This window comes from Herpailurus yagouaroundi, unplaced genomic scaffold (assembly GCF_014898765.1).
Source record: "Herpailurus yagouaroundi ecotype Mexico unplaced genomic scaffold, PumYag 220, whole genome shotgun sequence".
Taxonomy (NCBI): Eukaryota; Metazoa; Chordata; class Mammalia; order Carnivora; family Felidae; genus Herpailurus; species Herpailurus yagouaroundi.
The window spans coordinates 976,583-990,593 of NW_024412451.1; the positions used below are offsets into that span (position 1 = coordinate 976,583).

At 45.3% G+C, this 14,011-nt stretch overlaps 1 protein-coding gene and 1 pseudogene across 1 annotated transcript; one reads left to right on the plus strand and one right to left on the minus strand.

The window, feature by feature from the left end:
- Positions 1-422: 422 nt before the first annotated feature.
- Positions 423-3,796, minus strand: ETHE1 (ETHE1 persulfide dioxygenase). The gene is made up of 4 exons (XM_040457258.1): positions 3,538-3,796; positions 1,293-1,382; positions 774-890; positions 423-608 (listed from the first exon to the last, which is right to left on the minus strand). The coding sequence occupies exons 1-4, from the start codon at positions 3,596-3,598 to the stop codon at positions 556-558; spliced, it is 321 nt and encodes a 106-aa protein (XP_040313192.1). The 5' UTR covers positions 3,599-3,796; the 3' UTR covers positions 423-555.
- LOC121019047 (uncharacterized) lies at positions 2,363-2,475 on the plus strand (annotated as a pseudogene).
- Positions 3,797-14,011: the final 10,215 nt, after the last annotated feature.

The window sequence follows — 14,011 nt, forward strand, 5'->3', positions numbered from 1 at the left end:
CGATAGCTACAATAATTGTCACCACTGATAGGAACCCGGCCATGAGGGGAGGGTGCCAAGCACCTCATACATGTGGATTCCTTGGGTCGTCATGACACCCTATTATTAGTATTATTTCCATCTTACAGATTGAAACTGAGGCGCGGAGAAGTGGAGCACCTCATCCTGGGTCTTACAGGTAGAAGTGGTTCAAACTCAAGACTGTGTTCTAATCCAAGGAGGTGAGAAGCCCTGCCCCGGATACGAGTTTCTGATCTTGTGAGTTGGAAAATTTCCTCCTTGCAGGCACCCTGGATCTTCAGTGACCTTGCTCACCCCCTTGGCCTCTCTAGACCAGACACCTCAGCCCAGAAAACCAACTGGTTCCCCCAGAAAATGGACAGAAATAAGATTCAGAGCAACAACAAAACAAAACAAAAAGCAATGTTTTAAATTTTATTTAAGAAGCTCAAGGGCTGGTGAGGGAGGGGAAGAAGAGAGGCTTCCGTGATGGCGCCCCTCTCTGTACCCCACCTAGTGCATTCTTAACGGATATGAGCACCTGACAAAGCCAGGTCAGGAAGGGGGAGTCTGGATCCCACAGCGCATATTAGCTGGAACAGCAATGTCTGAAAGGAAGAAACCGAGGTTAAAACAAAGGGCTCCAGCAGACCCCCTCATGCCCCACTGGGGACCCAGAAATCCTAGGAGCCCCTCTTCTTTGGGAAACTAGAGTTCCGGCCCTGAGCCCCACCCTCCCTCAGACCCAGCAGTCCCGGCCCCCAAATGCTCACCTATCTGCTGAGGCTTGGGCAAGTTCAGGTTGTCCATGACCTTGACAAATTCCTCACAGCTGAGAGTGAGCCGAGGGTTCAAAGTCCTCTCCTCCTCCACAGTGGACACCGTGAGCCCTAGTGGCCGAGGGAGGGGAAGAATGTCAACCTGGCAAGTGCCTGGGGCTTCCTAGGACTACACTTCCCAGGAGGCTTAGGGTGCATCTCGGGGCCTGGGACTAATAGGCTCTTCCCAGAATGTACCTGAGATCGCTGGCTCTCCTCAAAAGGCACTATGGGAAATGTAGTTTCCCACCTTCCCTAAGCTCTATAAGGAAGTCCCGGGAAAACTCGTGCCCTCCGGAATTCTAGTTGTAGTTTCTCCATCCACACTCGGCACACCTAAGCACTTAATCTTTTTTGGCCAGAGGAATTTCTAGGAATTGTAGTCTCCATGCCCCACAAGGACTACAGCAGTTTGGTACGCCCTCTCAAATGGAAAGTTATAGAAGTCCCATACCTCCCCCAGGAAGCCCTCACCATGGTAATCATGAGCAGGGTAGACCAGACAGTCTCCTGGAAGCGTGAAGATCTTTTCATGGACTGAGTGGTACAAGGTCTTAGCACAGCCTGGGGAGGGAAAGTTCAGAGGAGTGAATCAACAGGACAGGAGCCCTCTAATCCCTTCCTTCAAGAAAAGGGTAGGAGGATAAAATCACATAGCTAAACTGCCCCCCTCATTTCCTGCCAGTACCGCCCTGCCTAGGCACAGAAAGAGAGGAAAGGGCGTTCTAGGCAGATGGAACAGCATAGGCGAAGGGTTGAGGAATGGTGAGAAATTCGCCATGGTGGTAAATAAGGTTGGGATGAGATCCTGAAGCACCAGGGAGTTGTGCCCTCAGCCTGGAAAAGCTTCAGGGCAGGGAGGCTGGACTAGAAGGTAAGAAACTGAAGACATGAGGCCAAAGAGAATGCTCCCAACAACACCCTCTGAGTCCTCAACTGGGGCGGGGGCAAACCTCTCTAGACCATCATTGCCGCCATTCATGTCAGCCCAATCCTTCAATTCCCTAACTGTGCAGGGAGTGGATAAATGGGAGATGAGGCACCTCGGAAAGAGACAGACAGACACAGACGGAGACATAAGGAGAGGAAGAGGAAGCAAGAGGCAGCCTGGGGCTCTGGTTACACACTTCCAGCTCATGGTTGTCCTATCTTTGCTCTGTCTTTATCAGGGCAGCTAAATCCTCCCAATCTAGTGTCAGCCCCGTATTCGCGTGCGCGCGCACGCGCACGCACGCACGCTCAAGGGCAGGCACACCCAGAGATTCTGAAACTAAACTCCCTTCCCACAGTGAAACTCCTGAATCTAACTGCCCCCCTAGCAGCTGAACTCCTGAATCAAACTCACACCCCTCCCCGCTGCGACACCTCCAGCAGCCAAACTCCTTATGGGGTTTAAAAATATGTCCACAGGGGCGCCTGGCTGGCTCAGTCGGTAGAGCATGTGACTCTTGAGCTTGGGGTTGTGGGTTCAGGTCCCACGTTGGATGTAGAGATTACTTAAAATAAATAAATAAATAAATAAATAAATAAATAAATAAATAAGGGCTCCCTTGGGCAGTGCATACACTACAATTGGAATGATACAGAAAAGGTTAGCGTGGCCCCTGTGCTAGGGTGACATACAAATTCCGTGAAGCATAAATATTAAAATATTATTAAAATAAATAATAGGGGCGCCTAGGTGGCGCAGTCGGTTAAGCGTCCGACTTCAGCCAGGTCACGATCTCGCGGTCCGGGAGTTCGAGCCCCGCGTCGGGCTCTGGGCTGATGGCTCAGAGCCTGGAGCCTGTTTCCGATTCTGTGTCTCCCTCTCTCTCTGCCCCTCCCCCGTTCATGCTCTGTCTCTCTCTGTCCCAAAAATAAATAAATAAATATATATATAAATAAATAAATAAAAAATATATGTCCACAAACTCACTGACACTTTTCTGTTCAAAATGTGATCCTTCCCCTCGCCTTGACTTAGTGGTCTCCACTAAGTGACTTGCAACGAATAAACAGGATATTGCAGAAATGACAGAGGTTAACTTCTGAGACTAGGTCATTAAGAAAAAGTTAGGGCTTCGGACTGCTTGCCCGTTGCATCTCTCTGATCATGCCCTCTGGAGGAACCCCGCTGCCAGGTCATGAAGACAAAGTACCCCCATGGAGAGGTCACATGGTGAGAAACTGAGGCCTCCTGCCAACAGTGGGAGCCAGCTTGCCAGCCATGTGAGTGAGGCGCCTTTGGAAGTGGACCCTCCAGCCCCAGTCACGCCTTCAGATGACTGCAGCCCAGGCCCTAGCTTGACTGTGCCCTCCATGAAAGATGCTGAGCCGGAACCACCGAGCTAAGCTACTCCCAGAGTCCTGACTCTCAGAAGTTATGTGAGATAATGTTAATCATTGTTTTAAGTCATTACACTCTGGGGTCATTTGTTTCACAGCGATAGATAACTAGCGCCCCCCCCCCCTTGAATCTAACTGTCCCTCAATACAGTAAACCACTGCATCTGCCCCCCCCAAGGGTCATGACTCTAACTCTCCCCGACTCCAGCATCTAAACTTCTTGAATCTAATCCTGACCCCCTAAAACCCCCATTCATTCATTCTTACAACAGGTCCTTAAAACTCTGGTGTCATTCTAACACCCATTCATTCATTCTTACAACAGGTACTTAAAACTCTGGCCCATGCATAACCATCCTACGATCTCAGGCTGGAGAAGGGGGCCTGTGACCTTGCTGGAAGTCCGTCCGCCCACACCCTCGGATGAGCAGGGCATCTCCAGTGAAGGCCATGCTGTGGTCATTCAGGACGAAGGTGACACAGCCTGGGGTGTGGCCGGGGCTGGCCCGGGTCTCCAAGGCCTGGTGGGGAAGGAGAGTACAGACAGTTATCAATAAGCCAAGGACTCTGGTCTGATGGCAAAACTGACCCCAGAAGCACCCATCCCACCTCAGGATTACATCTAGCTAGCATAGTTTTTTGCAAAAAGATTAGGTGTGCCTGGGTGGCTCAGTCAGTTAAGCGCCTGACTCTTGATTTCAGCTCAGGTCATGATCTTGCTGTTCATGGGATCGAGCCAGGCATCGTCTGCCTCTGCACTGACAGCATGGAGCCTGTTGGGTGTTCTCTCTCTCCCTCTCTCTCTGCCCCTCCCCCACGCACATGCCTGCTCGCGCTCTCTCTCAAAATAAATAAATACACATTTAAAAAATTAAATAATAAAATTATGTTATTGAAATTAAATTAAAGATGCTATACACAAATATTTAATGACATGAAAATATGTTAAATATCTGGTAAGTGCTAAAAGCAGATTAAAAAAAACTTGTACAGTGTCATCTTTTAAAAAAAATTTATTCATTCATCAAAATATATTTTTTCTTTAGGCTTTTCTACATTAACAATTTTTAAACAGAAAACATGTCATTTTATAATTAAAAGTAAAACACAAAATTCAGGATAAACTAAAGATGTAAACATTAAAAGAACCATAAGAATTCTAGAGAGAGAAAAAAGAATTCTAGAGGAAAATATATAAGGATATTATGAGTATATAAGAATATATATAAAATCATATAAAGATATATATAATCTTTTTTTTTTAAACATGACTTTTTTTTTAACGTTTATTTATTATTGAGAAACAGAGAGAGACAGAGTATGAGCGGGGAGGGGCAGAGAGAGGGGGAGACACAGAATGAGAAGCAGGCTCCAGGCTCTGAGCTGTCAGCAGGGAGCCCGACGCGGGGCTGGAACTCACGAACCACGAGATCATGACCTGACCTGAAGTCAGACGCTCAACCGACTGAGCCAGCCAGGCACCCCAAAGATATATATAATCTTATAAATACATAAGGAGATTATACACACACACACACACACACACACACACACACACACACACACACACAAGGAAAAACAGTGACAAGGATGACCACATAGTTTAACTTCATCATAGAAAAGAACAAAATAAGAGTTAAAAGACAAAAAACTCAGACAATAGTCGCAGCATGTATAAGAAAGTATTATAAAGTGTGAATAGCCATCATATATAAACAGCTCCTAAGCATCAATAAAAACTCCCAAAAGAAAAATGCACAAAAGAAAAAAAAAAGAGGCAATTATGGAAGAGGAAACAAATAGTCAAAAACCATCTGAAACAATATTTGATCTCCCTTTTTTGGGAGAAAAGGAGGGAGATTTAAATGTTAAAAACCCTCACTTTTCACATACCAGATTGGCAATTGTTAGGGTATTGCTCAGGGTGTTTGAGGCAAGCCCTTTTGTTTCCTGGGACGCGGGTATGACTCCGTGTAGCCATTTCAGAGGGCAAGTTTGTCGTGTTTACCAGCATCTCAAATGTGCACTCTTTCTGACCCCTCAAAGTTACTGCTAAGATGCTGCTGTTAAGAACTTCCGACACATGTGCAAAAAACGCCCACTCAGGAAAATCCTCATTATCTAAATTCCCACACTCAGTTCAGGGAAGCAACTGTCAGAAAACAGTTGTTACCCTAATGATCTAACAACCACTCAGAAGATTAGTTCCCACTCACATAGCACCCCTCCCACCAATTAGCATCCTGGTCCAGGTCAGTCTAATCAGCAGATTATAGAAGGGCACCATGTGCAGACCCTGTGTCCACACCCAGCACCCATTCTGCCCTTCCCCACTCACAGGTCTCCAGTTTGGCTTGGGGCATCCGTGTGCCCAGCCAAGCACTTCCTTAGCCTCCATGGTAGCTTGGGTGGCTTCTGACACGGTTCTCTGGCCACCAAGATCTCCGTAAATGTCTGAGAATGTCTGAGAAAGCTTTTCCCTTCCTGATACAAGAGTTTGGCACCTCTCCTTCCCACTTCATCTGGTTCTGGACAAAGGCGTGATGGCTGCAGCTGCAGCAACCACCTTGCAACCATGAAAAAGAATCCCCAAAATAATAGCGCTGCTTAATCGGACCATGACTGCCTTCTTCCAGACTCTATTACAGGAGAACATTGAACACCCAATTATTTAAGCCACTGTATGGTTTTTTAAGTCATGTATTGGTTTTTCAGCCAAACACCTTCCTAGCTCATATATAATAGGATAGATGTGCAATGCCAAACAAATGCAAAGCAAAATCACAGACCTTGCAAAAGCTTGTGGGAAAAATCGCAGGCATCCTGCACCAAATTAACACCTTTTGGTGGCAGCAAAGGGATGATCTTTCACTTTTTATTTGGTCTGTTTCTGTACTCTCTGAATTTTTCTTTCTCAGGAGCCTTTATTTCATTTTATTTTTATTTAAATCCAAGTTAGTTAACATATAGTGTGACAGTGGTTTCAGGAATAGAATTTACTGATTTATCACTTACATAGAACACCCAGTGCTCATCCCAACAAGTGTCCTCCTTAATGCCCCTTGCCCATTTAGCCCACCCCCCACCCAACACCCCGCCAGCAACCCTCAGTTTGTTCTCTGTGTTTAAGGGTCTCTTATCACCTGTCTCCCTCTCTGTTTTTATCTCATTTTTCCTTCCCTTCCTTTGTGTTCATCTGTTTTGTGTCTTAAAGTCCTCATATAAGTGAAGAAGTCATATGATTTTTGCCTTTCTCTGACTAATTTTACTTAGCATAATACCCTCCAGTTCTATCAGTGTTGCAAATGGCAAGATTTCCTTCTTTTTGATTGCTGAGTAATACTCCATTGTATATATAGACCACATCTTCTTTATCCATTCATCCATCGATGGACATTTGGGCTCTTTCCATACTTTGGCTATTGTCAGTAGCGCTGCTATAAACATGGGGGTGTACGTGCCCCTTCAAAACAGCATCCCTGTATCCCATGGATAAATGCCTAGTAGTGCAATTGCTGGGTCGTAGGGAAGTTCCATTTTTAGTTTTTTGAGGAACCTCCATACCGTTTTCCAGAGTGGCTGCACCAGCTTGCATTCCCACCAGCAGTGCAAAAGGGTTCCCCTTTCTCCACATCCTCGCCAACATCTGTTGTTGCCTGCGTTGTTAATGTTAGCCATTCTGACAGGTGTAAGGAGGTATCTCATTGTGGTTTTGATTTGTATTTCCCTGACGATGAGTGATGTGGAGCATCTTCTCATGTGGCGGTTGGCCAGCTGGATGTCTTCTTTGGAGAAGTGTCTATTCATCTCTTTTGCCCATTTCTTCACCGATTATGTGTTTTTTGGGTTTTGAGTTTGATAAGTTCTTTATAGATTTTGGATACTAACCCTGTATCTCTGAATTTTTTTTTAAAGCAAAAGACATGGGTGTCTTTTAAACTAAATATTGTGATGGATGATCAGGAGTAGTGTTCAAAGTAGTGAATCACAGTTGTAGCAATGGGTATTGACCAATCAGAAGGACATCAGCCATGAACAACCAGTACAGTTAGAAAGTATCTATATGGTCTATATGGTACGGTAAAAGTATATATATGATATATGTAATTGTGTGTGTATATAAATTGGACAAAATTTTAATATCAATTGAGCAAAATCCTGCTTGCCACGTAGATCAAGATTCCTCAGGCCCTTGGTGATGGAATCTGTGTGGCAAGTGGCTTGGCTAGTGAGCAGTATCCCTGGCCATTCCCATCTCTGGAATATCTAGAATCCGTCCTCCACCACCATGTACCTCCCACCGTCCCACCCATCTTGGACCTCATCCTCTCCTGCTTGGAACAACCACCAGCATCCTCCCTGGCCCACCAGCCTCCATCCATCTCCCGCATGACCCTGAAGGGGGTTTCTATTGCCCAGATTCAAACCTGCTCCTCTCTGCTCAAGACTCTTCCTTGGCTCCCACTGTCCCCAGGGCAGGGTTCTGGGTCCTCGGCCTAACTTTTGAAATGCCCCTGTTCTGGTGCCTGTCCACCTTCACAGCCCAATGTCCTGTAACATCCTCCATTTCTCAACACGCCCAGCTACTCTGAAACCCAGGGTCATTTCCAGAAAGCACCAGGTTTTTCCACACCTCTTGCCCATGCAATTCTCTCTGCTAGGTACACCCTTCCCTCTTCACCCATTAGTCAGATCGACTCATTTCCAAGAGCCCTGACATTGACTGACCCCTTCTCCTGTGCCGGGCTCTCTTCTAAGTGTTCAACTCGACTGAACTCATTCACTCCACACACACCCTTATGAGGTAGGTACCGTTCCTGTGCCCATTCTGCAGATGAGGAAACTGAGGCACAGGATGAGAATAAGAACGTGCCAACTATAACCGTATGCTAGAATATGAACGAATCTCACGGATAAGACAAAAGCAAATAAAATGCACTAGACACAGAAGAGCAGAAAGGTGTGGAATGGAATAGGATGGACGGAGCAAGGAGGGAGATAGGATAAAGTGAGAAATCTCAGGGTGCCCACTACACAGTACAGGGAAGTGGTATTTCATGAAGTGGAGGTTTCATTGACGAATCCAGAAGGAAAACATCCCATCTCATGGCGAAGGTGCATGGACCAGTGGTCAAGAACAGTTTCCTGAGCCAGGTGACATGGGTTCTAAATTTGGCTCAGCTATTACTAGCTGTGTGTCCTTGCACAAGTAACTTCACCTCTCTGGGCTTCTCTACTCATTTGTAAAATGGGGATAATAATTGTCCCCACCCCATAGGGCTATTACAAAGATCAAATTATTTCGTATCTGTAAAGCACTTAGAAAAATGCCAAGCACACAATAATCGCTGTATAATAAAAGTAACATAATCATGATGATGTTTGAAAATTTGTAAAAACACTGATCTACTGGAACCACAAGGCCTCCTGGGTTCAAATCCCTGCTTGGCCACTTTCTCAGTGTAATTTTGGGGCAAGTCACTTCCCCTCTTTAAAAGGGGGAAAATAGGGGCGCCTGGGTGGCGCAGTCGGTTGAGCGTCCGACTTCAGCCAGGTCACGATCTCGCGGTCCGTGAGTTCGAGCCCCGCGTCAGGCTCTGGGCTGATGGCTCAGAGCCTGGAGCCTGTTTCGGATTCTGTGTCTCCCTCTCTCTCTCTGCCCCTCCCCCGTTCATGCTCTGTCTCTCTCTGTCCCAAAAATGAATAAACGTTGAAAAAAAAATTTTTTTTTAAATAAAAGGGGGAAAATATTTCCTTCTCTGTAAAATGGGGAAAATATTTCTGATCTCACTATGTGGTTATGAAGGTTGAGATGTTTGTCAGAGAAGAAACAGCAAAGGCCCAAGGGCCATAGAAGTGTTTTGTTTGGACTGCTCAGGAGTTATGAGAAGTCTGCATTTGTAGTCTATCCTTGAGGAGTAGAAGATTTTGGGAGTGTCTGCTGGCCCAGTTAGTTGAGCATCCCACTCTTGATTTCGGCTCAGGTCATGATCTCAAGGTCATGAGATGGAGCCCTGCATTGGGCTCTGTCGAGCTCCACGCTGACAGCACGGAACCTGCTTAACATTCTCTCTTGGGGCGCCTGGGTGGCTCAGCAGGTTAAGCATCAACCTTGGCTCAAGTCATGATCTCATGGGTGGTGAGTTCAAGCCCCATGTCTGTGCTGACAGCTCGGAGCCCGGGGCCTGCTTCGGATTCTGTGTCTCCCTCTCTCTCTGCCCCTCCCCAGCTCACACACACTTGTGCGCTCTCTCTCTCTCAAAAAAAAAAAAAAAAAAAAAAAAAAAAAAAGTGGAAGATTTCTGAAGAACGTATATTTGCAGCTTCTATTAAAAAAAGAGAGAGAAGGCTTGGCAGTAGACAGACTACATTCCTAAACATGCATAATCAACTCGAATTGTGCAGTGGGTGTCCCGCCTCGTACACAGAACACACACCCTAACATTTGCCACAGGCCCCACCACTCCCTGCTGCCTGCAGCAATGTCTGATTATGAAAATCCTTCCAGACAAAAGCTGAGGAAATGCACTTACAGACCTCAGCACAGTGTGTGGCAAGAAGCAAACCCACAATGCTTGTTAACTATTGTTAAATTCTCATTATTACCACTAACCGATATCAAAATATATACCATCTATTCCAGTTGGCAGCAAAGAAGAAGAAGTTGAGTGACACCACGAGCCAACAACCGGACGCACCCAGCATGTGGAACGTTCTACAAGACAACAGGCTGGAAACTTCAGAAGTCAATGTCATGGTGCAGAAAGGGTATGAAACTATTGTAGAATTATTTGTTGTAGCTTTAAAAAAACGTTTATTTATTTAGAGAGAGAGTGAGAGGGGAAGGGGCAGAGAAAGGGAGAGAGACCAAGCGGGCCCCACGCTCATAACAGAGCCCAACATGGGACTTAATCCCACAACCATGAGATCATGACCTGGGCAGAACTCAAGAGTCGGCGCTTAACCAACTGAGCCACCCAGGTGGCCGTAAAGTGTTCTCGATTTACATGAACCTCGTTGGGTCCTAGTTGCTAAAAACAGCCTTAAAAATGATTCCTGGGCACCTGGAGAAATTTGAACATGGCCTGGATTTAAGAATGATTTCAGAATTATTGTATATTTTCTGTGACAAAGATTTTGTGAAAGAATTGTTCTCAAAGTGTGGTCAAGGGAACCTTGAGGGTCTGCGAGGTGAACTATTTTCACGAGAGTAGGAAGACTTCTTCCACCCTTCTTACTGTCATTCTCCCATCAGAGTTCGGTGGTGTTTTCAACGTTGATTTATTTTGGGGACAGAGAGAGACAGAGCATGAACGGGGGAGGGGCAGAGAGAGAGGGAGACACAGAATCGGAAACAGGCTCCAGGCTCCGAGCCATCGGCCCAGAGCCCGACGCGGGGCTCGAACCCACGGACCGCGAGATCGTGACCTGGCTGAAGTCGGACGCTTAACCGACTGCACCACCCAGGCGCCCCTCGGTGGTGTTTTCTAGAAGCTCCGTGGCTGGTGATGATGTCACTGCTCTGACGGCTGATGGGAGTACTTGGATATTCTTGTGTTAAAAAAAAAAAGTCTCAGTTTTAACTTCTAATGCAGGAAATTTTGTTGGGTCTCTGAATAGGTATGTTTTATTTATTTTTTATTCAGGGGCGCCATTCAGACCCTCTGCCTCCCTCTCTCAAAAAAAAAAAATTAATTAAAAAAAAAAGTTGTGGGGGTAAGCACCTAATATCTTGACCTCACGCAGGTCACCTGTTCTTGAAACTGGATAATCTCAGCGGCAGAATATTCTGCAGGGATTCCATAGGCCTGCCTAACCGCACATTCTTTCACATTTCTTCTTCCCATCCACGGTGCTGCAAATACGTGACACCTTTCAGCAGGTGCTCCTTCCCCAGCTTTCCGCTGCAGGGGTAGCTTCTCAAGCTCGGTCCCATCCGCTGAACCAACAGGAAAGGGACCCGCCCCGCAAGCGCCCTCGCCCTGCAGTTCCCACGGCCCACACTGCCCCCTGGTGGCAGGCGAACTCTTGCCTCCTATTCCATTTGGTCCCCAGGTTCATGCCACGACTCCTTTATTCATGCCACGACTTAACCTTGGGGGCTCCTGGGTGGCTCAGTGGGTTAGGCATCTGACTCCTGATTTTGGTTCAGGCCATGCATGATCTCATGGTTTGTGAGTTCGAGTCCCGCATCTGTCAGCGCAGAGCCTGCTTGGGATTCTCTCTCAAAATAAATAAGTAAACTTAAACAAAGCAAAACAAAACACTTAATCTTGATATAACCAACCACTATTTCTGTGCACTCTGAACTCAAAAACCCAAAATGTCTTTTCCCACTGCAGCTAAATACTCTGAACCTCCATCAGCCTTCCTTTCCTTTGTGAAAGAAAACATTAGTTGTGATGTTCAGAGGACAGTGTACAGATATCTACAACTTGACGATGAGTCAAAAATTAAGACAGGTGATGGATGGACCCGACGTACACGGTCAATTTTTCTTTCAACTTTTCTTTATGCTTGACATTTTTCATAAAATGTTGGGAGGGTTCCCCAATTCAAATAGTTCCAAATAGAAGGAAGCACTGAAATCCTCATTTGGACTACAAGAGGACCACCTGGGAGCTTTTATTTTATTTTCTTAATATTTTATTTTTAAGTCATCTCTACACCCAACGTGGAGCTTGGACTAAACCTCGAGATCAAGAGTCACAAGCTCTGCTGACTGAGCCAGCCAGGCACCCCACCTGTGAGCTTTTAAAATATACTGGTTCCCTGTGTTCACCCCTAACAATTAAATCAGAATCTCTAAAGTGGGATCTGGGGGATCAGTATCTGGCAATGCTCTAAATTAACATATTAAACAAACAAGACTAACTTTCTGAATCTGCCACTCCTCGTGGGAGCTGAAATGTTCACATCTCATTGCTCATTAAAACAGAAATTTATTGGGGCGCCTGGGTGGTGCAGTCGGTTAAGCGTCCGACTTCAGCCAGGTCACGATCTCGCGGTCCGTGAGTTCGAGCCCCGCGTCCGGCTCTGGGCTGATGGCTCCGAGCCTGGAGCCTGTTTCCAGTTCTGTGTCTCCCTCTCTCTCTGCCCCTCCCCCGTTCATGCTCTGTCTCTCTCTGTCCCAAAAATAAATAAATGTTGAAAAAAAAATTAAAAAAAAATAAATAAAACTAAAAAAAAAAATTTAAAAAAACCCAGAAATTTATTTCTGCAGTGAAACCATCCAAATCTGGCCCACTGTGAATGTAAAATATACAACCAGCTCAAAAAAAACTGGCAATTTCTATTCAAGTTAAGCGTATGTCAGTCCTATGACCCAGAAAGTCCATTCCTTGGAATTGAGAATAGTGTCCACCAAGAGATCTGTATAAGGACCCTTACAGTCGCATTAGTTCATAATAGCCAAAAACTGGAATCAACCAGCAAAAGGAAAATGGATAGACTGCCATAAATTCATATAGTGAAATGCTCTACATCAGGGGTTGGCAAACTATGGCTGCTGCACCAAATTTGGCCTGTCACCTGTTTTTGTATGGCCTGAGGGCTAAGAATGGTTTTTACACTTTTTTCATGGTTGGAAAAATAAATAAAAATGGGAGTGGCATTTCATAATACATGAGAATGCCGAAATGAAAATTTCAGAGGCCATAAATAAAGTTTTATTGGAGCACAGCCATGCTTATTCATTTATGCATTGTCTACGACTGCTTTCACACCAACACAACTGAGTGGTTACAACAGAGACCATATGGCCTGCAGAACCGAAAACAGTTACTGTCTGGTCCTTTACAGAAGAAGTTTGCCAATCTCTGCTATATAGCAACAGAAGGAAAGGACTACAACTATATACAACATTGTGTGGAGTAAAAGAAGCCAGGCACAAAAGAACACACATTGTATGACTCCTGTTGACAAGGTCCAGAACACGTAGAACTAATCTGTAATTAAATAAGTCAGAAGAGGGGCGCCTGCTGGCTCAGTCAGTAAAGCATGTGATTCTTCATTTCAGGGTAGTGAGTTCAAGTCCCACATTAGGCATGCAGCCAAGGAAGGAAGGAAGGAAGGAAGGAAGGAAGGAAGGAAGGAAGGAAGGAAGGAAGGAAGGAGCTAATATTGTAAATCTTAAAAGTCCTTCTCTGGGAATGCAAGCTGGTGCAGCCACTCTGGAAAACAGTATGGAGGTTCCTCAAAAAACTAAAAATAGAACTACCCTACGACCCAGCAATTGCACGACTAGGCATTTATCCCCGGGATACAGGTGTGCTGTTTCGAAGGGACACATGCACCCCCATGTTTATAGCAGCACTATCGACAATAGCCAAAGTATGGAAAGAGCCCAAATGTCCATCGATGGATGAACGGATGAACAGATAAAGAAGATGTGGTGTATACACACACACACACACACACACACACACACACACACACACACACACAATGGAGTATTACTCGGCAATCAAAAAGAATGAAATCTTGCCATTTGCAACTACGTGGATGGAACTGGAAGGTATTATGCTAACTGAAATTAGTCAGAGAAAAACACAAATCATATGACTTCATTCATATGAGGACTTTAAGAGACAAAACAGATGAACACAGGGAAGGGAAACAAAAATAATACAAAAACAGGGAGGGGGACCAAATAGAAAAGACTCCTAAATATGGAGAACAAATTGAGGGTTATGGGAAGGGTTGTGGGAAGGGGCATGGGCTAAATGGGTAAGAGGCACTAAGGAATCTACTCCCGAAATCATTGTTTCACTATATGCTAATTAATTTGGATGTAAATTTTAAAAAATAAAAAATAAAATTAAAAAAATTCATCAAAAAAAGTCCTTCTCATAAGGGAAAAAAAA

Excerpts from the sequence above, each read along its gene's own strand:
- ETHE1 (XM_040457258.1), bottom strand. The coding sequence starts at position 3,598 with ATGGCCTTCACTGGAGATGCCCTGCTCATCCGAGGGTGTGGGCGGACG. Across the intron at positions 891-1,292 it reads CCCTGCTCATGATTACCATG|GGCTCACGGTGTCCACTGTG; the intron begins GTGAGGGCTTCC and ends CTCGGCCACTAG. Across the intron at positions 609-773 it reads GCCCAAGCCTCAGCAGATAG|ACATTGCTGTTCCAGCTAAT; the intron begins GTGAGCATTTGG and ends TCTTCCTTTCAG.